Source organism: Oncorhynchus mykiss, chromosome 24, assembly GCF_013265735.2.
Source record: "Oncorhynchus mykiss isolate Arlee chromosome 24, USDA_OmykA_1.1, whole genome shotgun sequence".
Taxonomy (NCBI): domain Eukaryota; kingdom Metazoa; phylum Chordata; class Actinopteri; order Salmoniformes; family Salmonidae; genus Oncorhynchus; species Oncorhynchus mykiss.
This window is the reverse complement of record NC_048588.1, coordinates 21111390-21138519: the sequence shown is the minus strand read 5'-3', so window position 1 is coordinate 21138519 and position 27130 is coordinate 21111390. Positions and strand designations below refer to the sequence as shown.

The 27130-nt window shown below is 43.0% G+C and overlaps 2 protein-coding genes and 3 long non-coding RNA genes across 6 annotated transcripts; 2 read left to right on the top strand and 3 right to left on the bottom strand.

Moving 5' to 3' along the window:
• Positions 1–4943: 4943 nt before the first annotated feature.
• LOC118944065 lies at positions 4944–8076 on the bottom strand. The gene is made up of 4 exons (XR_005039369.1): positions 7925–8076; positions 7489–7599; positions 6489–6755; positions 4944–6158 (listed from the first exon to the last, which is right to left on the bottom strand). It is a non-coding gene; the product is annotated as an uncharacterized LOC118944065 (long non-coding RNA).
• Positions 8077–8154: 78 nt separating this feature from the next.
• LOC110503464 lies at positions 8155–9620 on the bottom strand. Its single transcript, XR_002470475.2, has 3 exons — positions 9367–9620; positions 8753–9074; positions 8155–8544 (listed from the first exon to the last, which is right to left on the bottom strand). It is a non-coding gene; the product is annotated as an uncharacterized LOC110503464 (long non-coding RNA).
• A 2315-nt stretch (positions 9621–11935) lies between these two features.
• LOC118944112 lies at positions 11936–21411 on the top strand. 2 transcript variants are annotated; one of them, XM_036962163.1, is made up of 4 exons: positions 11936–12489; positions 13910–14050; positions 14191–14565; positions 14685–15142. In XM_036962163.1, the coding sequence occupies exons 1-4, from the start codon at positions 12288–12290 to the stop codon at positions 14843–14845; spliced, it is 879 nt and encodes a 292-aa protein (XP_036818058.1). In that variant the 5' UTR covers positions 11936–12287; the 3' UTR covers positions 14846–15142. The 2 variants fall into 2 exon arrangements, with proteins under 2 accessions (XP_036818058.1, XP_036818059.1); XM_036962164.1 differs by lacking the exon at positions 14685–15142 and adding an exon at positions 21234–21411 and having other exon boundaries at positions 11937–12489.
• On the top strand, positions 21243–26449 carry LOC110503990 (zinc finger protein 568). Its single transcript, XM_036962161.1, has 8 exons — positions 21243–21588; positions 21833–22035; positions 24176–24280; positions 24385–24480; positions 24572–24682; positions 24844–24964; positions 25111–25413; positions 25509–26449. The coding sequence occupies exons 1-8, from the start codon at positions 21501–21503 to the stop codon at positions 26366–26368; spliced, it is 1887 nt and encodes a 628-aa protein (XP_036818056.1). The 5' UTR covers positions 21243–21500; the 3' UTR covers positions 26369–26449.
• Positions 21262–27084, bottom strand: LOC118944113. Its single transcript, XR_005039433.1, has 3 exons — positions 26784–27084; positions 24839–24954; positions 21262–21390 (listed from the first exon to the last, which is right to left on the bottom strand). It is a non-coding gene; the product is annotated as an uncharacterized LOC118944113 (long non-coding RNA).
• Between the last annotated feature and the right edge of the window lie 46 nt (positions 27085–27130).

Below are 27130 nucleotides of genomic sequence, written 5' to 3'. Positions count from 1 at the left end.
CAACAGTGAAGCACGGGGGTGGCAGCATCATGTTGTGGACGTGTTTTGCTGCAGGAGGGACTGGTGCACTTCACAAAATAGATGGCATCATGAGGTAGGAAAATTGTGTGGATATATATTGAAGCAACATCAAGACATCAGTCAGGAAGTTAAAGCAAATGGGTCTTCCAAATGGACAATGACCCCAAACATACTTCCAAAGTTGTGGCAAAATGGCTTAAGGACAACAAAATCAAGGTATTGGAGTGGCCATCACAAAGCCCTGACCTCAATCCTATAGAAAATTTGTTGGCAGAACTGAAAAAGTGTGAGCAAGGAGGCCTACAAACCTGACTCAGTTACACCAGCTCTTGTCAGGAGGGATGGGCCTAAATTCACCCAACTTATTGTGGAAGGCTACCCGCAACGTTTGACCCAAGTTAAACAATTTAAAGGCAATTGAGTGTATGTAAACTTCTGACCCACTGGGAATGTGATGAAAGAAATTAAAGCTGAAATAAATCATTCGCTCTACTATTATTCTGACATTTCACATTCTTAAAACAACGTGGTGATTCTAACTGACCTAAGACAGGGAATTTTTACTAGGATTGAATGTCAGGAATTGTGAAAAACGTGAGTTTAAATGTATTTGGCTAAGGTGTATGTAAACTTCCGACTTCAACTGTATATCTCACAGTGATCGAAGAATCTCCACTGCCACTAATCTTAGTTTAACAATTCTACACTTAGCCAAGGTAAGAAATTCAAGCATGTTAAAGGACAACTGCCCCCCAAAATGATCTTTTGGCATTCGTTTCAGTAGTCCATTGATATAGTCCTACAATGTTTTGAATGTCAGCAATCAAGTTTAAGGTATGGAACTTTCAAAATACAGAAATTTGGTCCGTATGATGTGGCAAGGTAAGCAACTCCAGTGTATATTTGGCCTTGTGTTTTCGGTTATTGTCCTGCTGAAGGGTGAATTTGTCTCCCAGTGTCTGTTGGAAAGTAGACTGAACCAGGTTTTCCTCTCGGATTTTGCATGTGCTTAGCTCTATTCAGTTTCTTTTCACCCCCCCCCCAAAAAATGACCCTGTCCTTGCAGATGACAAGCAAAACCATAACATGATGCACCACCACCATGCTTGAAAAGATCCTCTCCAGCAAATGAGTTAGGAAGGATGCCTGTATCTTTGTAGTGACTGGGTGTATTGATACACCATCCAAAGTGTAATTCATATATTCACCTTGCTGAAAGGGATATTCAATGTCTGCTTTTTAAAAATTATTATTTTACCCATCTACCAATATGTGCCCTTCTTTGTGAGGCATTGGAAAACCTCCCTGGTATTTGTGGTTGACTCTATTTAATTCACTGCTCGACTGAGGGACCTTACAGATAATTGTATGTGTGGGGTACAGAGAGGCAGTAGTCATTCAAAAATCATGTTAAACTAATTGCACACAGTGAGCATGCAACTTTTCTCTTAAACTTATTTAGGATTGCCATAAAGTGGTTGAATATTTATTTATTTTTTTCCACTTGTAAAAATGTCTAAACATAATTCCACTTTGACATTATCGGGTATTGTGTGTGAGCCAGTGACACAATCTCAATTTAATCCATTTTAAATTCAGGCTGTAACACAGCGAAGTGTGAAAAAGTCAAGGGGTGTGAATAGTCTGAAGTTACTGTATGTACATATAGATAGGGATAAAGTGACTAGACAACAGGAAAGATGATAAACCGTACCAGCACTGTATGTGAAGAGTCAGCGCAAAATGGGTCAATGCAGATAGTAGGGGTAGCTACACTATATAAACAAAAGTATGTGGACACCCCTTTAAATTAGTGGATTCTGGTATTTCAGCCACACCCGTTGCTGACAGGTGTATAAAATCGAGCACACAGCCATGCAATCGCCATAGACAAACACTGGCAATAGAATTACCTTACTGAAGAGCTCCATGCTTTTCAACGTGGCACCGTCATAGGATGCCACCTTTCCAACAAGTCAGTTGGTCAATTTCTGCCCTGCTTGAGCTGCCCCGGTCAACTGTAAGTGCTGTTATTGTGAAGTGGAAACTTCTAGGAGCAATAACCGCTCAGTTGGGAAGTGGTAGACCACGCAAATTCACAGAATGGGCCCGCAGAGTGCTGTAGCACGTAAAAATTGTCTGTCATTGGTTGCCAAACTCACTAACGAGTTCCAAACTGCCTCTGGAAGCAACATCAGCACAATAACTGTTGTTTGGGAACGTCATGAACTGGGTTTCCATGGCCGAGCAGCCACACACACGCCTAAGATCACCATGCGCAATGTCAAGCGTCAGCTGGAGTGGTGTAAAAACTCACCGCCACTGGACTATGGAGCAGTGAAAACGCGTTCTCTGGAGTGATGAATCACACTTCACCATCTGGCAGGCCAACGGACAAATCTGGGTTTGGTGGATGCCAGGAGAATGCTACCTGCCCCAATGCATAGTGCCAACTGTAAACTTTGGTGGTGGAGGAATAATTGTCTGGGGCTGTTTTTCATGGTTCAGTCTAGGCCCCTTAGTTCCAGTGACGTGAAATCTTAATGTTACAGCACACAATGACATTCTAGACGATTCTGTGCTTCCAACTTTGTGGCAACAGTTCGGGGAAGGCCCTTTCCTGTTTCAGCATGGCAATGTCCCTGTGCACAAAGCGAGTCCCATACAGAAATGGTTTGTCAAGATCTGTGTGACCAACTCCATATTAATGCCCATGATTTTGGAATGAGATGTTCAACGAGCAGGTGTCCACATACTTTTGGTCATGTATTTGGATAACTACTTAACAGTCTTATGGCTTGGAGGTAAAAGCTGTTCAGGGTCCTGTTGGTTCCAGACGTGGCGCATCGGTACTGATTACCGTGCGGTAGACAGAACGGTCTTGGGTGGCTGCAGTCTTGACAATCCTAAATACGTCCTCCGAGCATGTGTAGACCAGCTGGCTGGAGTGTTTCCAGACATATTCAATCTCTCCCTATCCTGATATGTTGTCCCTACTTGCTTAAAGGTGTTCACCCTTGTTCCTGTCCCCTAGAAAGTGAAGGTAACTAACCTAAATGACTATCTCCCTGTACCACTAATTTCTGTCATCATGAAGTGCTTTGAGAGGCTCGTTAAGGATCATATCATCTCCACCTTAGTTGACAGCCTAGACCCACTACAATTTGCATACCGCCCCAACAGATCCACAGACAAAACAATCGCCATTGCACTATCCCACCGGGTTCATTGACTACAGCTCAGCCTTCAACACCATAGTGCCCTCCAAGCTCATCAGTACGCTCAGTGCCTTGGGTCTGAACCCCTCTCTGTGCAACTGGGTCTTAGACTTGCTGATGGGCCGACCGCAGGTGGTGAAGGTAGGCAACAACACCACGTGTGTCTGTAAAGTATGTTTCTGTGGGAACACCACAGGGGTGTTTGCTTAGCCCACGCACGTCTACAACTCAATCAGGTTCTGACAACAACAATGGTCGGCCTGATTACCAACAGAGACAGCCGACAGGGAGAAGGTGAGAGCACTGGCCGAGTGGTGCCAGGACCTGATCGTGGACTACAGGAGACCGCAGAGCGAGCACACCCCCATCCATATTGAAGGGGCCACAGCGGAGAGGGTCAAAAGCTTCAAGATCCTCAGCGTGCACCTCGCTGAGGACCTGAAGTGGTCTCTCCACACCAAATGTGGTGAAGATGCAACAGCACCTCTCCAACCTCAGGAGGCTAAAGAAATGTTGTCTTTGCCCCTAAGACCCTCACAAACTTCTACAGATGCACCATCGAGAGCATTCTGTCAGACTGCATCACCACCGCCCGCAACTGCAGGGCTCTCCAGAAGGTGGTGCGGTCAGCCCAACGCATCATCGGGGGCACACCTTCCCTCCAGGACATCTACAGCACCCAGTGTCACAGGAAGGCCAATAAGATGATCAGGGACCTCAGCCAGCTAGAAGGTGGAGGCACTATAGGTGCCTCAACGCTGTGACAATCTCCAGGCCATCAGACTGTTAAACAGTCATGACTAGCCGGCCTCCGCACAGGACCCTTCCCTGAACCTTAAGACACTGTCACAAGCTAACCTTAGACACTATCACTAGCCGGCTACCACTGGTCTCCACTATCATCTGGGCTTGATGTGCCCAGCCGGTAATACACTTGTGCCCCCTGGCGCCCGGTTTGTACATTAAACATTCTCACCCTTACAAAAAAAGATTGCAGTTTGCATGTCTTCGCTATAACAATGGGAGTCTTCGTCCCAAAAGCTGGAAGGCAGGCGATAAGATTAAGTCTGCATATTATGCCCATAGAAACGCATTGGGCTAAAAGGCGCTGCATGGTCAATCCGAGTCTGCATTGGCTGTGCAGCATTTACTGCGACACAGCCTCTGCAGAAGTCAGGGCATCCTTGCGAGGGATGTTGTGAATTAAGTTGTCAAGAAAGTGAGTTGGTGTTTACACAGGACCTCCCGCCCTCACCTACTGTCAACCAATCATGTCAATGCGGACATATAGGTAGCTATGTGCATTGTTACAAACTTTTAAAGGCGCACAGGGTGCAGTAGAGGTAAATTTTGTCTCTGCGTGCCTCAGAAGGCTCCCCAATTACGTCACACCATCCATAAGGTGCCGCTGACCACATTTTCGGATCAAGCATAAATTGGCTCTTATTCTGGACAGATTTTGGCGAGTGAGCCCTCTCGCTTCGCATTTTCCTCTCTGCTGAAACTAAATCACTGGAGAAAGCATCCGAGTGAGCAAAACAGTGCCCCTCTATATGTAGCCCATGTATCTGATGCTGTCTGGTCAGAAATAGTATGACATGCAATACTCCTTTGGTGCAGACAGCATCAGATACATGGTCTACACATATTGAGACAGAGGGGCACCATTTCGCAAGCTCGGGTGCCTGAACTTAGATTGAGTCTTTCTGTCGGTGCGCGTCTCGGTAAAATAAATTATTAATATTTCTGTATTTTATTTGTACGGGAAATAAGGTTACGGTAGGCCGGGCCAGGCCCCTAAGGCCGGCCCATAACGCCGGACCTGGGGGGGGAAAGAAGTAACACCATCTACCAGACTTTATGCATAACTAATATGATCTGTCTGGAATGTCTTAAAATCCATGCCTTTTAATATTAAGATGCGTTTTCAGAGTTTCCTTTAAAGAAAATCTCTTTCCACACTTGGACGACTGGTGAGATTTCTCACCCGTGTGAATTAACATGTATTTTATGTTCCATGAGAATGACAATGTGTTGTGCACAGGGTGCAGGAGTATGTACACTCCCCTACTTGAAATCTTTGTACATGAATCTGAACATGGCATGCTGCTTTGAAACCCTTTCCACAACATTCACAGGTGTAGGGACATTCTCCCGTGTGTGATCATGTATGCAGCATTAGTTCTCCTGAGCTAAAGAATTCCTTACCACAGAAGCTACATAAATAGTTTTTATGCAGCCGCATGTGTCTAGCTAGATGTTGAACAGATGTCTTCCCACAAATGGTGCAAGAGTAGGGACTCTCCACAGTGTGTGTGTGTACATGCATTTTGAGTGAATATGCACACATCACAGTGAGAGCTTTTGAATTGTCTTTCCCCTGTGTGAGCTCGTTGATGTCTTTTGAGATCTAATCTGGGTAACACTGGTTACAACAGAATGGAAATGTGTGAATTCTTAAGTTTTTCCAGGGAGTTGAGGTTTTGGTAAACATTCCCACAATGAGGGCAACTTAGAGTCATGTTATCGGGTCTATAGGAGATAATTTTTGTGCTTGAGTGAAGGTTTTCCGTCCCAGATTCTTAAGAGTGTTGACACTTACATTCATCCCCTTGGTGCCTAGTCCTGATGTGCTGGTGAAGTAGTTTTGTGCTGCGTGTGGGATGGGAATTATCATTCCCAGATTCTTTAGAGTTGAGGCGCTTCCAGTTCTTCCTTTGGTGCCTAGTGCTGATACGCTGGGGGAGTTTTGTGCTGCTTGAGGAAAGGTGCTTTCAGTCCCAGATTCTTTAGAGCGTAGAAGCTTCCTGTCCTCACCGCCATGCTTAATCCTGATGTGCTGGTGGAGTTTTACCATAATATGAGAGAATGTGCAGAGGGAGCAGTCAAGGACCTGGGATGCCATGACACTATTCAAACCTGCAATGCCAAAATTAGGAGCCCAGATTGCTTAAGAAGTCCAGATGAATGAATTATCATTCGAGAAATCAATTTTGAGTAACACTACATTTAACAACTTGCTGATTACCAGGTATTTACTTACAAAGTACATAAACAAAAGATAAGCATTGATGTTATTTGGCAAAGAACACAAGGATGTACCAATTGTTATCAAGAATTTACAGATTGTTCATTTCCAAGTTGCTAATTACGATATGGTACCAATTGTTAAGTCATTTCATTTTAAATACCAGAAAAATAACAGTGATAATAATGCTGTAAAATGAAGTCAAATATTTTAGTAATTACTTGAATTTCCTTGCCGTTGCTGGGTACTGGGATACACGGACCAGAAGTCCTCTTCAGTCTGCCTATCTTTTTCCTCCTCTCTGACCCCATTAGATTGTCCTTCTCTCTCTTCTCCATCTCCTGCTCTCTCTGTCCCATTCTTGAAGCATTTATCTCCATCTGAGCATGACCTCATTTTGTCAGAGCTGGCCTGCTCCGAGCTAATGACAACTCTTATTGTTGGAGGGAGGGACAGGATGGTATCTGCAGTGTAGTAAGAGAAAGAACCTAGGAAAGACAGAACATACTGATCCAGTAAGTTACACTATTGCCATACTTTGTCTTCCACTACATACCAGACAAATAATTTAACATACTCAGTGACAAATACATAATTCTGGATGGAGACTTAGTCTTTTTCGGGTTTCCATGATGCTGGTGGTGGTGGTGCTACATACATTTGTAATCTATTACATTTCAGTGTTTTTCAATGCTTTAGATTTTACATTGAATTCAACACTGTATCATTTGTATTGTTCCTTCTCTGCATGCCATAGCCTTGCGCATTGGGTAGATGTTTTCCTTCAGCTCACCATAGTCCTCAGTCCAAAAAATTTTTAAAACAGTGATCAGCACTCAACAGTTTTTTCATGTTTTTTTTTCAAATCTCTTTTTTCTCCCCAATTTCGTGGTATCCAATTGGTAGTCAGTCTTGTCCCATCGCTGCAACTCCCGTACGGACTTGGGAGAGGCGAAGGACGCCAGGCGCACCAATGTGTCGGAGGAAACATCGTGCACCTGGCGATCACCTGTCAGTGTGCATTGGAGTCGCTAGAGCGTGATGAGACAAGAACATCCCTGCTGGCCAAACCCTCCCCTAACCCGGATGACACTGGGCCAATTGTGCGCCGCCCCATGGGTCTCCCGGTAGTGGCCGGCTGTGACAGAGCCTGGACAGCAAGCACTGTGCCACTTGGGAGGCGCCTCAATACTTGATGGGCACTGATGTTTCAATCTGTACCTGTCTGAAGTCTTGTACAGGTAGCAGCTCCTCCAATCTGGAGAAGAACTCCCACACCAGTACCTGCAGTGCTGTGTCATACCGAGGGCTGTAATGTACTGGGAATACCTCCTGAAAAATAGACAATTTAACACACAATAAGTCCAGTGGCAAATATTTTCTTCAGCATGGCTTTCGGGGATCATTTTTCATGTGGAAAAGTCTGCAATCATCTCCTGTTAATGTGACAATTAACAATGTCAATAATAGCAACACTTGGCTTTGACGTGACTACTGTGCTTCTACACCTGCATTGCTTGCTGTTTGGGGTTTTAGGCGGTGTTTCTGTACAGCACTTTGAGATATCAGCTGATGTACGAAGGGCTATATAAATAAATGTTATTTTATTTGATTTGTGCCAAAAACAAATGCACTTACGGATGCATTAAATACGCACCTGAAGAAGTGCTCCCTCTCAGAAGGGTCTCCCAGCAGAGTTTGGACCAACTCCACAAAGTTAGACTGTAGCCTCCAACTCATCATCATTACTCTGTCAGTAAGCATAAACAAACTAAACAAATTACTTCAGACATGAAGTCAACCTCAACATAAGGCTGAAAAAGTTTATATTTTCTTCAACTTAAAGCATAAGTTAACTTACCTTCTTGTGTATAGCGTATTCTGCTAACAAATGGATTTTGTCCAGGTGAGGCTGGATGGACAAGGTCACCGGTGCTCTCCCTGAGTCACAACTCCAGAACCAGCTGAAAAAAGAGGTAGACATGTTAGAGGCAGCCCCAGGGGAAAACATACTTATTGTTAGTTGTAGCTGCCCATACTTTATCAGAATCCTTTGCATTTCCACCTCACAAACCCTTGCTCTCAGACCCAGGAGGAGTTGGGTCCTCTGCCTGGAACTCAGCAGCTCTGGAACCACCTCTGTCACCAAAGTCCCAAACTCCTCCAGTTTCCCATAATGCTTTAGAATATGCTGCCGAGCCACTTGCCACCTGAATGCTGACATCAGGCGTAATGGTGGAGCAAGGAGACACAGCAAGGACAGCTTTAAACCGGGAACTACAGTGGGAAACACAAACAAGAAATTATCATAGCGTAAAAGCCAATGACATATTGGAAATACTGTAGGCGAGTTATAAAACAAAATGTATCCAGAAAAACATTAGGAAACTAGCCAGCATCAGCAACTAGCTACTTAACTAGCCAGTCACCATTGTGAAAGCCCTCACACAAACTACAAAAATGTACACAGTAAAAGTTAACTTACCAGTCTTCTGCTCCTGGAAAGGAATAAGCCTGAGTTTTTGATAGGTTAGTGAGGACTAACGATGACGACAAAACCGCTTTCTTCAAGATAGATGGAACCACTCATCTTGTCGTCATCCTTGAGGTTTCTTTATTCCGGTTTCAGATTTTTTTACTTTTCTCTGCATTGCTTCAACGTCCCGTTAAATCCAAGTGCAGCAAACTCTGTGCAGCAAACTCTGAACTAAATTTGGCATAGACATGCTTGTTTTTATAGGCGAGAAGCTGCTCTTGAACACTCATCTGCTCAGAGTTTTAATGCATGGATCTCCTGAGACGTTCAGCTGTATCCCGATTTTAATGTGAAAGAAACACATCAGTTGAAAGCAATCAGAAACTGGTAAACAATATAAGCTAGCAAGTTTATTGTACAGTTTATGAAAAATGTGTACTAGATAAGTGTTTTTCAAATTCTGGCTATTACTGGCCAGTCCCTCAGATGGTTAGCAGACATTAACTTAGTTAACTAGTAGTAGTAAACTAGTTTCTATCCAAGCAGTCTACCAAGTAAGAGGAACACATTTTGCTAATCCCTGGTACAAAAAAGGTTGAGAAAGACTGTTCTAAATTCCTTACCATAAGGTTCCTGTTTTAAAGGGGAATCCGGTTAAGTCGGCTCCAGCAGCACAGTAGCTGAATTTATCCTCTCAGACCCTGAAGATCCTGGTTGGTGACCTCATCAGTTGTCCAACTGGATGAAGATTGCTCTGTGGAAGCAACAGCTCAGTTGACAGTACTCACATAATCAATATTAACTACCAAGGTTGTGGTAACAGGCCAAGTTACTGTGTAAAAAAAAAAAATGTGTACGAGAGACCGTATGAGAGAACCTACCAGAATTCTAAATTTCTTGCGGGGAATCAGATTGGGTAGACTACAAAAGCAAGTTCTCACCCCAGACCCTGAAGTTTGTGGAAGTTCATCAGGTGTCCAACTGGATGATGATTTGTCTGGAAAAGCACCAGATCAGATAAAAGCACTCACATAAATAAACAAACAACCGCCGGCTATTTCTGATCAGTGTGCTGTCAACAACCTTGTCGTAATTAAGTTCTCTATATCCTTTGTTATGTAGGCAATCATGTTTAACATTTACAATTTGGTCTATTTATGTGTATTCATGGTTAAAAGTTCCCTTTGTTGTTTAATGTGCCTGTATGTGCTTGGGTGAGGATTGTTTTGGAGCAACTTGCACCTTTTGGTGATCTCAGGTTTCCCAGAAGTAAATTATTGTGAAATTTGGTCAGCTTCCTTATTTACTTCTGGGACAAAGCCCCACCCCTTCCGCACACTGCTTTAAACAGGGGAGAAGGACTCCCCCTTTCATTGAAGTTCAAGGCCGACCGCGAATAGGAAAATGGCGAATAGGAAAATGGCAATCTTCGTGGTCTATCTGTGAATAAAAATAGAACAAAATCAAAGACAATCATGGTACCAAAAATTGCTTCTATTACACCAGATGTATGTCTTTGAAACAATTATTTAAAAATTGCACACAGAAGAAGTAATTTAGCTGCTAATTGCAGCCTGCAGTACCCCGGTCTGCCTTCAACTCGAGTTACTCAACGAGAGGGGGCAGCACTGAGCTAGACTGCAACATTACTTCCTGAAGTAGTTGAAACTGTGAATTTGGGCTGTGCCGAGTATATGGACAAAATGAGAATCATAACGGATATTGGCCATTTTCTGGATATGATTATGATCAGAGTATTTTTTTGTAATTATTCATGAACAAAAAATAGGTTTGCCAGCACACATCCTTTTAATTTCAGTCAGTCTTGTGCAAGGTTCTACGTGGTCTATATCAGTGGCTCCCAAACTGCTCCCAAACAGGTCCAAACCATTTTTACTCGGTCCAGCTTTCAACGTACTCTTGAAAGTTGTAATAGTAAAATGCACAAGCTGCAATTTTGAAATTGGGTAATCCATCATCAGTTTTCCTCTTGTTATGTCAGTCATGGCACACCTTTGAGAGCTATTTATAACTTGTCAGAAATGTTTAAGACCTGTTTGAAATGGTTGCATGAACTTCCAGCCTGTTTTGGTGGGATGGAGTTTTGGCCTGCCTGGTGACACCATGAGGTGCTAAATTTGTTAATAGACCAATAAAAAGGGTTCCAAACCAAAGTTAGTTTTCCCCTACCAACTCAGAGTAAAATTCTTCCTTGATAAATAGTTTTTTGTTAAGAAGGTATTTTTGTTTATTTTTGACCATTTTAATTAAACGATCACAGTGAGGTACTTAATTGTTACCCAGAAATGTGTTATTTAGCTAGGCAAGTCAGTTAAGAAAAAGTCTTATTTACAATGACGGCCTACCCCGGACGACGCTGGGCCAATTGTTCGCCACCCTATGGGACTCCCAATCACGGCGGTTGTGACACAGCCTGGAATCAAACCAGGGTCTGTAGTGACACCTCTAGCACTGAGATGCAGTGCTTTAGACCACTGCGCCACTCAGTAGCTCAATATCAAAATGTTTTGATATTGAGATAAAAACGGCTGCATTGGACCTTTAACTTTTTTGCTGTAACCAAGATCCATTGGGAATACCAAAGAGATTGATAACTAATCCCTTTCATCTTTGGAAAAACTCTTATTTTGAAGGATTTGGGAAAAACAACGTGAGCCGGAAGTGATTTTTGATTCTTGTTTCTGACCAATAGGTGGGCTATCTCGGCCCACTTTTATCACAGATGAAACAATGAGACCGCTATTTCACCGGATGTATGAATGTGGAGAATCCGGTTTAAGTTTCCACTCACTACCAAATATGGTAGTGAGAGGAAGCCCACTGGCCGGCAGTGGGAGAAGTTGGAACGAGATGGATTTTGGCCGATATTCTGCTAATTTACTCATAAATTAAACATTTGATCTCAATACAGTTTTCTGTTCCCAAAAATACAATATGTTACGAACGGAGTGGACTAAGTTTGGTAAACTTGACCCTTGGCCAAAGTTTTAAACATTTGCGTTGTTTAGAAGGCGTGCAAAGGCGAATTGAGTTATTGCTCACGCGCACTTCAGAGTAGGCGTTCCTCAACGGAGAAATGCAAATGAGCGTGCCAATAGGATCACGCTTGCTTCTGCTTGGCTCTGCCTACCTCATTGCTTGTTCTGCCCACCTCATTGCTTGTTCTGCCCACTATTGCTCATTTGTTCCCATTTGAAACGACAGGCTGTGGTCTATCTTGGTTTAGTTATACACATCTTTGCAATATCCGAACCGTGCTAGGCAGACTATTGTGAAAAGGGTATTCTATAAACTTCTACAAATAGCAAATACATAACCATGGAAAACAAAAAAATCCCTGTCCTGTGCATGTCAATGGGCACCTGAGGAGGTAGTGGCATTGTTAACACGCTGGGCAAACGGGAGTGTTCAAGAGCAGCTTCTCTCCGCAGTGAGAAACGAGAGAGTCTTTATCAAACTTAGTTCAGAGCTTGATGCCATAAGCTTCATCAAAACATAGACACAGTGTAGGTGGAAAATAAAGATGCTGAAACAGGAATATAAAAAAATCAAGGACGACGAAAACAAGAATGCCTCCACCGGTCTTAGAAGAAGATGGTTTGCCATCATGGATAGTGTCCTCGGTCACCAACCAAGTGGTACCTTATTGGAGTCTGGCTTGGTAATGAATTCTCAAAATATTTTGGAGTCCACGCCTGATGCCCCACCAGAGGAGGAAGATCCCGGTAATTTAGACTAATGTCCCTGTTCCAAAGTAGGGTTTTACACCAGGCTGTATATAAACTCTGGATTGCTAATACTATGTATTGGCCATTGAGAAGCTTTGAAGCCACCGGTCGGCCATATTGGCACTCCCCAGTAGCAGCAGTCCTCTATAGGATTTAATGGAATTCTACAGTATTTCAATGAAATGTTTGAAGGACAGAATTACATGTATTTAAGTATTTTTTTTGTTCTCGTGGACAGTAACATTTGTAATATATACTTTAAGGAAAATGTTTTATTTATTGAATCAAATTGTTTTTGTCACATGCGTTGACTACAACAGGTGTACGTACACCTTACAGTGAAATGCTTACTTACAACTAACAATGCAGTTAAGAAAATACCAAAAAGAAGAGAAGAATAACAAATAATTAAAGAGCAAGCAGTAAATAACAATAGCCGGGCTATATACAGGGGGTACTGGTACAGAGTGAATGTGCGGGGGCACCGGTGTCAAGGTAATTGAGGTAATATGTACATGTAGGTAGAGTTATTAAAGTGACTATGCATAGATAATAAGAGTAGAAGAGGGTGGGTGGGGGGGGCAATGCAAATAGTCATTTGACTATTATTTGCATGCTTAGCACACAATCTAATTTAAAAGTATGCCTTAAGGTGTCTAATTAAATCCATGTGGCAAAAACGAATGTAGACCATAAATGCATTTTTTTTATAGCTTCCAAAATATTTTTTTTACAATGTGGAGGAGTGCCAAGATGGAGGCACGGTGGCTTCAACACAGCGCCCACTATAACTGGTCTAGTGTGTGTGTGTATATAATATATATATATATATATCATTGGTTTACACTTGGCCTGTATTTCCACCCAGGCAAAAAAAGTATTGGGCCATGGCCTATTTTTCATCATGCCAACACCAATGTGACTTTCCATGCGTTTCCCACAGTGGAGGCTGGTGGGAGGAGCTATAGGAGAACGGGCTGATTGGAGTCAATGTGATTTCCATATGTTTGATACCATTCCAGCCATTACTCCTCCCACCAGCCTCCACTGGTTTCCCAGTGTTATAAACTAAGTAACATTAGGAAATGGTGAATGGTGATTCCATAGCTAAGTCTACTTGCAAATGTAGGTTAACACTGCATATGTTAGCAATATACAGCTCTGCCCAGAGGCCCAGGCTTTTGCGGTGCAGTCCGTTAGGTGCTTGCATCTGCACAGTAAAAGCCACGATGCAGCTCTCTTCTTTCCCGCTACATTGACAGCAGCGGTGGGAATGAAACAGCTTGTGCCACATGCTAAGCCCAGACCTCTGGGCAGAGGCAGTACAGTACAAAGCTCTCACATACCGTGTTACACAATCTTTGCTAGTTATTATGTCCCTGTTTGTGTGAGTACTCGATATCTGGTGCTTCCACAGACAAGTCACCATCCAGTTGGATGCCTGATGAGGTCCACAGTCTCTTTAGTCACCGTTCAGGGACTTCAGGGTCTGGCAGGATAAATTCAGCTTCTAGGCTGTTGGAGTCTGCTGATTCCCCACAAAAAGCGGAAGATTATGGTAAGTTCAGAAACATTACATTTACAGAAACAACGGCTGATCCATTACATTTTTAGTAGGCCTAAATGGCCTATGACCTTACTGGATACCATTTTATCTGCGTTTTCTTGTGTCCTTCAACTGATCTGGTGCATTCACAGATGAATCTCCATTCCGCTGGACGCCTGAGGAGGTCCATGCATTGTTAAGACTCTGGGCAGACAGGAGTGTTCAGGAGCAGCTTCTCTCATCAGTGAGAAACGAGAGCGTCTTTACCAAACTTAGTTCAGAGCTCGCTGCCCTGGGATTTAACAGGTCGTCAAAGAGGTGCAGAGAGAAAATAAAAAAGCTGAAACAAGAGTATCATAAAATCAAGGACAACAATAAGAAGAGGAGCTACAACCGCCGTAGAGAAAGATGGTTTGCCATCATGGATAGTGTCCTCCGTCACCAACCAAGTACTTTGGTAATAGATTCAGATGGAAATATATTGGAGTCAACTCAACCTAATTCCCCACAAGAAGTGAAAGATTCTGGTAAGTTAAGCTGCCTAGTACAGCATCAACACTAGTGACATTTTCAAAACACTAAATTGGCCTGCGACTGGAAGCTCGGAAGTTAATATTGTTTGTCAACTGATCTGTTGCTTCCCCAGACAAATCTCCATCCAGTTGGACACCTGACAAGGTCCATGGTTTCCTTGGTCACCGACTTGGAACCTCAGCTACTAAGATAGATTCACCTACTATGCTGTTGGAGTCGAATGATTCCCCTCTAGAAACAGAATATTATGGTCATCTAGTCATGTCTTTCTGAACCTTTTTTACAGACTCAATGTCTGCTAACGATCTGAGGGACCAGACAGTAAAATAGTCAATGAGAAACAAACAACAAAAACATAAACGAAACATACAAGTGTTGGTCCCATGTTTCATGAGCTGAAATAATAGATCCTAGTAATTTTTTCCAAATGCACAAAAAGCTTATTTCGCTCAAATTTGATCAACAAACTTGTTTGCCAAGATTTTCCACACACCTGACAGGTGTGGCATACAGTGCCTTGCGAAAGTATTCGGCTCCCTTGAACTTTGCGAGCTTTTGCCACATTTCAGGCTTCAAACATAAAGATATAAAACTGTATTTTTTTCTGAAGAATCAACAACAAGTGGGACACAATCATGAAGTGGAACGGCATTTATTGGATATTTCAAACTTATTTAACAAATCAAAAACTGAAAAATTGGGCGTGCAAAATTATTCAGCCCCCTTAAGTTAATACTTTGTAGCGCCACCTTTTGCTGCGATTACAGCTGTAAGTCGCTTGGGGTATGTCTATCAGTTTTGCACATCAAGAGACTGACATTTTTTCCCATTCCTCCTTGCAAAACAGCTCGAGCTCAGTGAGGTTGGATGGAGAGCATTTGTGAACAGCAGTTTTCAGTTCTTTCCACAGATTCTCGATTGGATTCAGGTCTGGACTTTGACTTGGCCATTCTAACACCCGGATATGTTTATTTTTGAACCATTCCATTGTAGATTTTGCTTTATGTTTTGGATCATTGTCTTGTTGGAAGACAAATCTCCGTCCCAGTCTCAGGTCTTTTGCAGACTCCATCAGGTTTTCTTCCAGAATGGTCCTGTATTTGGCTCCATCCATCTTCCCATCAATTTTAACCATCTTCCCTGTCCCTGCTGAAGAAAAGCAGGCCCAAACCATGATGCTGCCACCACCATGTTTGACAGTGGGGATGGTGTGTTGCTTTTACGCCAAACATAACATTTTGCATTGTTGCCAAAAAGTTCAATTTTGGTTTCATCTGACCAGAGCACCTTCTTCCACATGTTTGGTGTGTCTCCCAGGTGGCTTGTGGCAAACTTTAACCAACACTTTTTATGGATATCTTTAAGAAATGGCTTTCTTCTTGCCACTCTTCCATAAAGGCCAGATTTGTGCAATATACGACTGATTGTTGTCCAATGGAGAGAGTCTCCCACCTCAGCTGTAGATCTCTGCAGTTCATCCAGAGTGATCATGGGCCTCTTGGCTGCATCTCTGATCAGTCTTCTCCTTGTATGAGCTGAAAGTTTAGAGGGACGGCCAGGTCTTGGTAGATTTGCGGTGGTCTGATACTCCTTCCATTTCAATATTATCGCTTGCACAGTGCTCCTTGGGATGTTTAAAGCTTGGGAAATCTTTTTGTATCCAAATCCGGCTTTGAACTTCTTCACAACAGTATCTCGGACCTGCCTGGTGTGTTCCTTGTTCTTCATGATGCTCTCTGCGCTTTTAACGGACCTCTGAGACTATCACAGTGCAGGTGCATTTATACGGAGACTTGATTACACACAGGTGGATTGTATTTATCATCATTAGTCATTTAGGTCAACATTGGATCATTCAGAGATCCTCACTGAACTTCTGGAGAGAGTTTGCTGCACTGAAAATAAAGGGGCTGAATAATTTTGCACGCCCAATTTTTCAGTTTTTGATTTGTTAAAGTTTGAAATATCCAATAAATGTCGTTCCACTTCATGATTGTGTCCCACTTGTTGTTGATTCTTCACAAAAAAATACAGTTTTATATCTTTATGTTTGAAGCCTGAAATGTGGCAAAAGGTCGCAAAGTTCAAGGGGGCCGAATACTTTCGCAAGGCACTGTATCAATAAGCTGATTAAACAGAATGGTCGTTACACAGGTGCACCTTGTGCTGGGGACAATCACATGCACTGTTTTGTGCTGGGGACAATGGCCACTCTAAAATGTGCAGTTTTCAAATAAAATGTTATTTGTCACACACCTTCAGCAAATGTTATTGCAGGTGTAGTGAAATGCTTGTGTTGCTAGCTCCAACAGTGCAGTAGTATCTAACAATTCTCAACAACACACACAAGTAAAAGGATGGAATTAAGAAACATACAGTACCAGTCAGAAGTTTGGACACACCTACTCATTCAAGGGTATTTCTATATTTTTACTATTTTCTACATTGTAGAATAATAGTGAAGACAAACTATGAAATAACAGTTATGGAATCATGTAGAAACCAAGTGTTAGAATCTCATACATTTTGATTTGTTTAAGTTCCCACCCTTTGCCTTGATGACAGCTTTGTGCACTCTTGGAATTCTCTCAACCAGCTTCACATGGAATGCTTTTCCAACAGTCTTGAATAAGTTCCCACATATGCTGAACACTTGTTGGCTGCTTTTCCTTCACTCTGTGGTCCAACTCATCCCAGACCATCTCAATTGGGTTGAGGTCGGGTGATTGTGGAGGCCAAGTCATCTGAAGCAGCAGATGGGTCATTGTCCTGTTGAAAAACAAATGATATTCCCACTAAGCCCAAATCAGATGGGATGGCATATCGCTGCAGAATGCTGTGGTAGCCATGCTGGTTAAGTGTACTTTGAACTATAAATAATTCAGTGTCACAAGCAAAGCACCATCACACCACCTCCATGCTTCACGGTGGGAACCACACATGTGGAGATCATCCGTTCACCTACTCTGCGTCTCACAAAGACACGGCGGTTGGAACTAAAAATCTCAAATTTGAACTCATCAGACCAAAGGACAGATTTCCATTGCCCATTGCTCATGTTTCTTGGCCCAAGCAAGTGTCTTCTTCTTATTGGTGTCCTTCAGTAGGGGTTTCTTTGTAGCAATTTGACCATGAAGGCCTAATTCACGCAGTCTCCTCTGAACAGTTGATGTTAAGATGTCTGTTATTTGAACTTATTTGGGCTGTAATTGCTGAGGCGGGTAAATTGAATGAACGTGTCCTCTGCAGCATAGTTAACTCTGGGTATTCCTTTTCTGTGGCGGTCCTCATGAGAGCCAGTTTCATAATAGTGCTTGATGGTTTTTGCGACTGCACTTGAAGAAACTTTCAAAGTTGTTAAAATTCTCCAGATCGACAGACCTAAAGCAATGGACTGTCATATCTCTTTGCTTATTTGAGCTGCTCTTGCCATAATATGGACTTGGTATTTTAACAAAAAGGGCTGTCTTAGGAAAACCACCCCCATCTTGTCACAACACCACTGATTGGCTCAAACTGATTAAGTAAATAAATTCCACAAATTAACTTAAGGCACACCTGTTAATTAAAATGCATTCCAGGTGACTACCTCATGAAGCTGGTTGAAAGAATGCCAAGTGTGTGCAAAGCTGTCAAAGGCAAAGGGTGGCTACTTTGAAGAATCTAAAAAAATATTTGTATTTGTTTAACACTTCTTTGGTTACTACATGATTCCATATGTGTTATTTCATAGTTTTGATGTCTTCACTATTCTACAATGTAAAAAATAATAATCTTGGAATGAGTATGTATGCCTAAACTTTTGACTGGTACTGTAAATATTAGATTGTGCAATGTCAGAGTGGCATTGACTAAAATACAGTGCAATAGAATACAGTATGTAAACATCACTAAAGTGACCAGTGATTTTATGTATATAGGGCAGCAGCCTCTAAGGTGCAGTGTTGAGTAACCCGGTGGTAGCTGGCTAGTGATGGCTATTTAACAGTGATGGCCTTGAGATTGAAAAACAGCTTCTGTCTCAGTCCCAGCTTTGATGCACCTGTACTTACCTGGCTTTCTGGATGATAGTGGGGTGAACAGGCCGTGGCTCGGGTGGTTGATGTCCTTGACAATCTTTTTGGCCTTCCTGTGACATCGGGTGCTATAGGTGTTCTGGAGGGCAGGTAGTTTGCCCCCGGTGATGCGGTGGGCAGACCGTACCACCCTCTGGAGAGCTCTGCGGTTGCAGGCGGTGCAGTTGCCATGCCATACCACGCCATGCGGTGATACAGCCAGACAGGCTCAATTGTGCATCTATAAAAGTTTGAGGGAACTTCTTCAGCCTCATGAGATTGAAGAGGCGCTGTTGCGCCGCCTTCACCTCATTGTCTATATGGGTGGACCATTACAGATTGTCAGTGATGTGTAGGCAGAGGAACTTGAAGCTTTCCACCTTCTCCACTGCGGTCCCGTCGATGTGGATAGGGGCGTGCGCCCTCTGCTGTTTCATGAAGTCCACGGTCAGCTCCTTTTGTTTTGTTGACGTTGAGTGAGAGGTTATTTTCCTGGCATCACTCTCCAAGAGCCCTCACCTCCTCCCTGTAGGTTGTCTCGTCATTGTTGGTAATTAGGCCTACGACTGTTGTCGTCTGCAAACTTGATGATTGAGTTGGAGGCGTGCGTGGCCACGCAGTCATGGGTGAACAGGGAGTACAGGAGGAGGCCGAGAAAGCACCCACGTGGGGCACCTGTGTTGAGGATCAGCGAAGTGGAGGTGTTTCCTACTTTCACCACCTGGGGTCAGGAAATCCAGGACCCAGTTGCACAGGGCGGGGTTCAGACCCAGGGCCCCGAGCTTAATGATGAGCTTGGACGGTACTATGGTGTTGAATGCTGAGCTATAGTCAAAGAACAGCTTTCTAACATAGGGGATAGGGCGATGGCAATCTCATTGTCTGTGGATCTATTGGGGCGGTAAGCAAATTGATGTGGGTCTAGGGTGTAAGGTAGAGGTGATATGATCCTTAACTAGCTTCTCAAAGCACTTCATGATGACCGAAGTGAGTGTTACAGGGCGACAGTCATTTAGTTCAGTTTGCTTTCTTGGGTACAGGAACAATGGTGGACATCTTGAAATAAGTGGGGACAGCAGACTGGGATAGGGAGAGATTGAATATGTCCGTAAACACACCAGCCAGCTGGTCAGCACATGCTTTGCGAAGGAGAGCCCACAGTCCTTGGTAGCGGGCCGCGTCGGTGCCACTGTGTTCTCATCAAAGCTGTCGAAGGTGCTTACCTTGTCAGGAAGCAAGACGTCGGTGTCCGCGGCATGGCTGGTTTTCGCTTTGTAGTCTGTGCTTGTCTGTAGAACCTGCCGCATACGTCTTGTGTCTGAGCCGTTGAATTGCGACTCCAGTTTCTCAGTACTGACATTTTGCCAGTTTGATTGCCTTCTGGAGGGAATAACGACACTGTTCACTGTTCAGTCAATGTGTTGGTATAACTTTGGTAGTGTTTTGTTAAAATCCCCAGCTACAATAAATGTGGCCTCAAGATATGTGGTTTCCAGTTTGCATAAAGTCCAGTGAAGTTCTTTGAGGGCCGTTGTGGTATCGGCTTGAGGGGGATATACGCGGCCGAGATTAACCGAAGAGAATTCTCTTGGGAGGTAATACGGTCGGGCATTTGATTGAGGTATTCTAGGCCAGGTGAACAAAAGGAGTGTCTATGTTATCACACAATGAGTAGTTATTCATTAACCATACATGAAGCAGTGGCTTCTTCCTTGCCGAGCTGCCTTTCAGGTTATGTCGACATAGGACTCATTTTTACTGTGGATATAGATACTTTTGTACCTGTATCCTGCAGCATCTCCACAAGGTCCTTTGCTGTTGTTCTGGGATTGATTTTCACTTTTCTCACCAAAGTAGGTTCATCTCTAGGAGACAGAATGCCTCTCCTTCCTGAGCGGTATAACCGCTGCATGGTTCCATGCTGTTTTTACTCATGTACAATTTTTTTGTACAGATGAACGTGGTACCTTCAGGCGTTTTGTAAATTGCTCCCTAGGATGAACTAGACTTGTGGAGATCTACAACTTGTTTTCTGGGGTCTTGTCTGATTCCTTTTGATTTTCCCATGATGTCAAGCAAAGAGGCACTGAGTTTGAAGGTAGGCCTAGAAATACATCCACAGGTACACCTCCAATTGACTCAAATGATGTCAATTAGCCCAAAGCCATGACATAATTTTCTGGAAATGTCCAAGCTGTTTAAAGGCACAGTCAACTTAGTGTATGTAAACGTCTGACCCACTGGAATTGTGATAGTGAAATAATCTGTCTAAACAATTGTTGGAAAAATACTTGTCATGCACAAAGTAGATGTCCTAACTGACTTGCCAAAACTATAGTTTAAGACATTTTTGGAGTGGTTGAAAAATGAGTTTTAATGACTCCAACCTAAGTTTATGTAAAACGTCCGACTTCAACTGTACATAGATTAGGGCCTAATGAATTTATTTCAATTGACTGATTTCCTCATGACCTGTAACTCACTGAAATTGTTTAATGTTTTTATTTTTGCTCAGTATAGTACACATTTTTGGAAAACTGTTTAAACTTGCTAGGTAACATTGTTTGCCAGTTTAAGTGCTTTTAACAGATCTGGTGCATTCACAGATGAATCTCGAGCCAGCTGGTCACCTGAGGAGGTCCATGCGTTGTTAAGACTCTGGGCAGATGGGAGTGTTCAGGAGCAGCTTCTCTCATCAGTGAGAAACAAGAGTCTTCACCAAACTTAGTTCCGAGCTCGCTGCCCTCGGATCTACGAAGACATCTAAACAGTGCAGAGAGAAAATAAAAAAGCTGAAACAGGAATACAAAAAAATCAAGAATGACACTAGCAAAAATAGTTCCAATATTCGTGGAACAAGATGGTTTGCCATCATGGATGCTGTTCTCAGTCAGCGAACAAGAACTTCAATGCTTTTGGAGTCGACTCCGCTTAAGTCCTTGCCCGAGGCAGAACACTCTGGTAAATTAAGTTGTACTATACATTCTCAAAATGTTAACTTGGCCCCTATGTTGTTTGTGTGAGTGTTTTTTAAATGGTCCCTGGCTTCATAGATGTTTACTGAAGCTGGCTAGTATCCCAAACCCTAGCTAAAGGCATTTTTAGATCAAACCTATACAATACTTTTGGTTTAAACTGTCCTAGGATGATATTATTATTATTATTATTATGTAATACATATTCTTGTTTGTGTTTCCCACTGTAGGTTCCCGTTTAACTCTCTCCTCCCTACGTCTCCTTGCTCCACCATTACGCCTGATGTCAGCATTCCTGTGGCAAGTGGCTCAGCAGCATACTGTAAAGCATTTTGGGAAACTGGAAGAGTTTGTGACTTTGGTGACAGAGGTGGTTCCAGAGCTGCTGAGTTCCAGGCAGAGGACCCAACTCCTCCTGGGTCTGAGAGCAACGGTGAGAGCGGTGCAAATGCAGAGGATTCCGATAAAACTATGGGCAGCAACTAGTCACAAATATAAACGCAACATGCAACAATTTAAGATTTTCATATAAGGAAATCAGTCAATTGAAATAAATTAAGCCCTAATCAATGGATTTCACATGACTAAGAATACAGATATGCGTTTGTTGGTCACAGGTACCTTTAAAAAAAGGTAGGGGCGTGGATCAGAAAACCAGTCAGTATCTGGTGTGACCACCATTTGCCTCATTCAACGCGACACATCTCCTTCGCAGAATGGATCAGGCTGTTGATTGTGGAACGTTGGCCCACTCCTCTTCAATATCCAGCAACCTCATGTTTCAGCATGATAATGCACAGCATGTCGCAAGGATCTGTACACAATTCCTGGAAGCTGAAAATGTCCCTGTTCTTCCATGGCCTGCATACTCACCAGACATGTCACCCATTGAGCATGTTTGGGATTATGTAAGACAGCGTGTTCCAGTTCCCGCCAATATCCAGCAACTTCGCACAGCCATTGGCAGGAACTGGAACACGCTGTCTTACATGTTGATCCAGCGCATCCCAAACATGCTCAATTGGTGACATGTCTGAGTATGCAGGCCATGGAAGAACTGGGACATTTTCAGCTTCCAGGAATTGTGCTCAGATCCTTGCAGCATGGGGCCGGGCATTATTATGCTGAAACATGAGGTGATGGCGGCAGATAAATGGCATGACAATGGGCCTCAGGATCTTGTCACGGTATCTCAGTGCATTCAAATTTCCATCGATAAAATACAATTGTGTTCGTTGTCCGTAGCTTATGCCTGCCCATACCATAACACCACCGCCACCATGGGGCACTCTGTTCACAACATTGACATCAGTAAACAACTCACCCACAGAACGCCATACACACTTTCTGCCATCTGCCCGGTATGGTAGAAACTGGGATTCATCTGTGAAGGTCACACTTCTCCAGCATGCCAGTGGCCATTGAAGGTGAGCATTTGCCCACTGAAGTTGGATACGACGACGATCTGCAGTCACGTCAAGACTAGTGAGGAAGCAGATGAGCTTCCCTGAGACAGTTTCTGACAGTTTGTGCAGAATTTCTTTGGTTGTGCAAACACATTTATCAGCTGTCCGGGTAGCTGGTCTCTAAAATGACCAGCCACAGTCGGCACCCTCCCTCAACTTGAGACATCTGTGGCATTGTGTTCTGCGACAAAATGGTGCATTTTATTGTCCCCAGCACAAGGTGCCCCTGTGTAACGATCATGCTGTTTAATCCGCTTCTTGATATGCCACACCTGTCAGGTGAAGGGGTTATTTTGGGAGAAATACTCACTAACAGGGATGTAACAAATTGGTGCACAACATTTGAGAGAAACAAGCTTTTTGTGCATATGGAACACTTCTGGGATCTTTTATTTCAGCTCATGCAAAATGGGACCAAACTTTACGTTTATATTTTTGTTCAGTGTACAGTCGTGGCCAAAAGTTTTGAGAATGACACAAATATTAATTTTCAATGTCTGCTGCCTCAGTTTGTATGATGGCAATTTGGGAGTGGGCTCACTCACAATTTTGCCTAAGAACACAGCCATGAATAAAGAATGGTACCAACACATCCAGCAACTTCTCCCAACCATCCAGGAACAGTTTGGTGACGAACAATGCCTTTTCCAGCATGATGGAGCACCTTGCCATAAGGCAAAAGTGATGACTAAGTGGCTCGGGAACAAAACATCAATATTTTGGGTCCATGGCCAGGAAACTCCCCAGACCTTAATCCCATTAAGAACTTGTGGTCAAAACCCACAAATTCTGATAAACTCCAAGCATTGATTATTCAAGAATGGGCTGCCATCAGTCAGGATGTGACCCAGAAGTTAATTGACAGCATGCTAAGGCAGATTGCAGAGGTCTTGAAAAAGACTTCAACTTCCTGTAATTGTCAATAAAAGCCTTTGACACTTATGAAATGCTTGTAATTATACTTCAGTGTTCCATCGTAACATCTGACAAATATCAAGACACTGAAGCAGCAAACGTTGTGGAAATTAATGTGTCATTCTCAAAACTTTTGGCTACGACTGTAGTATGTTTTCCCCTGGTGCTACCTCACTTCTACCTCTTTTTCAGCTGGTTCTAGAGTTATGTCGTAATGAATGCACAGCTGACCTCGTGACCATCCAGCCTCACCTGGATAAAATCCATTCTTTGACAGAATTCTCTGTACACAAAGAGGTAAGTTAACTTATTTTGGCAGCATATTTTAAAAAGATATAGGGGAGTTTTCAGCCCACATGTTGAGTTAATGTCTGATGTCGTTTGTTTATGCTTACTGACAGAGTAATGATGATGAGTTGAAGGCTACATTGTCTAATTTTGTGGAATTGGTCCAAACCCTGCTGGAAGACCCTTCTGAGAGGGAGCACTTCTTTCAGGTAAAAGAGCTTTCTGTTTTGTGACTTGCAGGTGACTATTGCTTGTATCAGCATTGGCACAGGACTTTGTCATAAATTATACATTTTTCAGGTGGTGTTCCCAATACACTACGGCCCTCGGTATGACACAGCACTGCGGGTACTGGTGTGGGAGTTCCTCTCCAGACTGGAGGAGCTGCTACCTGTACCAGACTTCACACAGGTACAGAATAAAGCATCACAGTATAAGTTTGATCCTTTGTCTACACTAGGTTTTAAGCTTGCAAAGATGGCTGGAGTACAACTGAATGGAATATACTCCATGTGTATAAAATATCAGTTGTCTGGCATACTGTATTTTAACACTATTCCCCTGCACCTCAGACGGCAGCATGGCTTGGTGCAGGCCCCTCTGTCTTGGAGGAATGTGGACATGCCATATTTGACACTGAAGAGCTGAAGACACTTCTGCAGCACCATCAGCATCATGGAAACCTGAAAAAGAGTAAGTCTCCATCCAGTCAAACCAAACTCCTGCCAATTGAACTTGATAATGCAGGTGTCAGTGACAATGATTTTAGCTGTAATGGTAAGAGAAAGGAAAACGCTGCTGAAAAATATAGCAAGAGTAACGTGTGCCATCTTTCGTAGGTTATTTATCTTATTACACTGCAGATACCATCCTATCCACACTGTCCCTCCCTCCAACAATAAGAGTTGTCATTGGCTCTGAGCAGCCCAGCTCTGACAAAACGAGAGATGGAGAAGAGCGAGAAGGACAACCTAATGGGGACAGAGAGGAGGAGGAAATGGAAGAGAGACAGAATGAAGAGAACTGGGAAGATGAAGATTGCAATGAAATAAGTTATATAAGGCAGGATTTGGAGCAACAGGAGCAGATGGGCATTTCAACGGCAGAGACGTCTGCTCTGTGTATCCCAATGCCCAATAACGGTAAGGGTATTCAGGAATTTAAACACTGATCTCATGTCATCAAATTATTGATAACATCTGTTATACAATCTAAATTCCTGATCTTGTCATTGCAGGATTTAATGATGAAATGTCATCCCGCATCCTTGCCTGCTCCCTATGCCCATTCAATCACATTGAAATTGCAAAACTCCACCAGCACATCAGGATTAGGCATCGAGGAGAGGACCGGAAGCTTTTATGTTCTAAGGAATCTGGGACTGATCACCCCTTTCCCTCAAGCAGCACTAAAATAATCCCCTATGCACCAATAATCAAGACTCACAAATGCACTCATTGTGGTAAAGTTTTCAAATGCTCCAAAACCCTGAAAGTACATATAGGAATTCACACATTGCCATTCCATTGTAACCAGTGCGAGAAAAGATTTTCTTCCAGGTGTGGTCTGAAAAAACATCAGCGAGTTCACACAGGGGAAAGACCATTCAAATGCTCTCACTGTGACCGAAAATTCATGTGTGCAGGTTCACTCAAATGGCATGTGCGCACACACACTGGGGAGCGTCCCTACTGTTGCACTATTTGTGGGAAAACATCTGTCCAACATCTAGCAAGACACATGCGGATGCATGCAGGGGAGAAAAACTATTTATGTAGCATCTGTGGTAAGGCATTCCTTAGCTCAGGAGAACTGAGGTTGCATACACGATCACACACAGGAGAATGTCCCTACACCTGTAAACATTGTGGAAAGGGCTTCAAAGCATCATGCCATCTAACACTTCATATGCGATCTCACACAGGAGAGCGTCCATACCCCTGCACCCTGTGCACAAAACGTTTTACTACGGCAAGAGGCCTTAAAAGACACACGCTTACTCACACTGGCGAAAAACCTCACCAGTGCTACAAGTGTGGGAAGAGATTTTCTGTAAGGGGAAATCTGAATACACATCTTAAAAGTCATAGATTTTAGGATGGGATTCTGCAGGAGCAGTCTCATAGAATTGACTTTAATTAAAATATAAACAATTTCATTAAATACTGAACAAGTTTTGTGACTAACGATTCCCTGTGCATTTTGTTTTGAACAACCTGTGAACAATGTGAGGGGTTTATCAATATCCTGCCCATAATCACACTATACTGTTAATATGGTGAGTCCATGCCTCTAGATTCAAACTAGCCCAAGATGTACTATTAATAAGGAGTCTACCCTTACTCCTTAAGGTCCAAATATGTTATTTGCAGAGGTAGACAGACTGGTTCTGGCAGCCAAATACTCCATCCAAACGTAGATCGAGTCTCAATTGCGATACGGTCCTAGAAACAATACGCCCTTTACTTTCATATCATCAAAATCATTTCACAAATGCAAACTATACACTTACTGTACACTGTTTTAACCAGCTTTCTCACTGTTGCAGCAAGCAGTATTTTTCATTCACAACACGTTTCTGGCGGCCTTTTGTTACACACAGCATGCTAGATGGCTAATTAGCACAGGTGGTACCAATGTCTATCATAAACACGAAATGTAACATGGAGATATGGCCGTGTGGGAACCCTAACCATATACAGCTGTGTATCAATTTAACCTTTAGTTTTTTTGAAAACAATTTATCGATGACATGAAAGATTAGGTCTCGTGCTTCCAAACCCGTACCGCTAGCGACGCAAGTTAATGTTAAGACCGAGCCTCGGGTCGGCTTAACAAAACTTCACGAAATTACTCTTA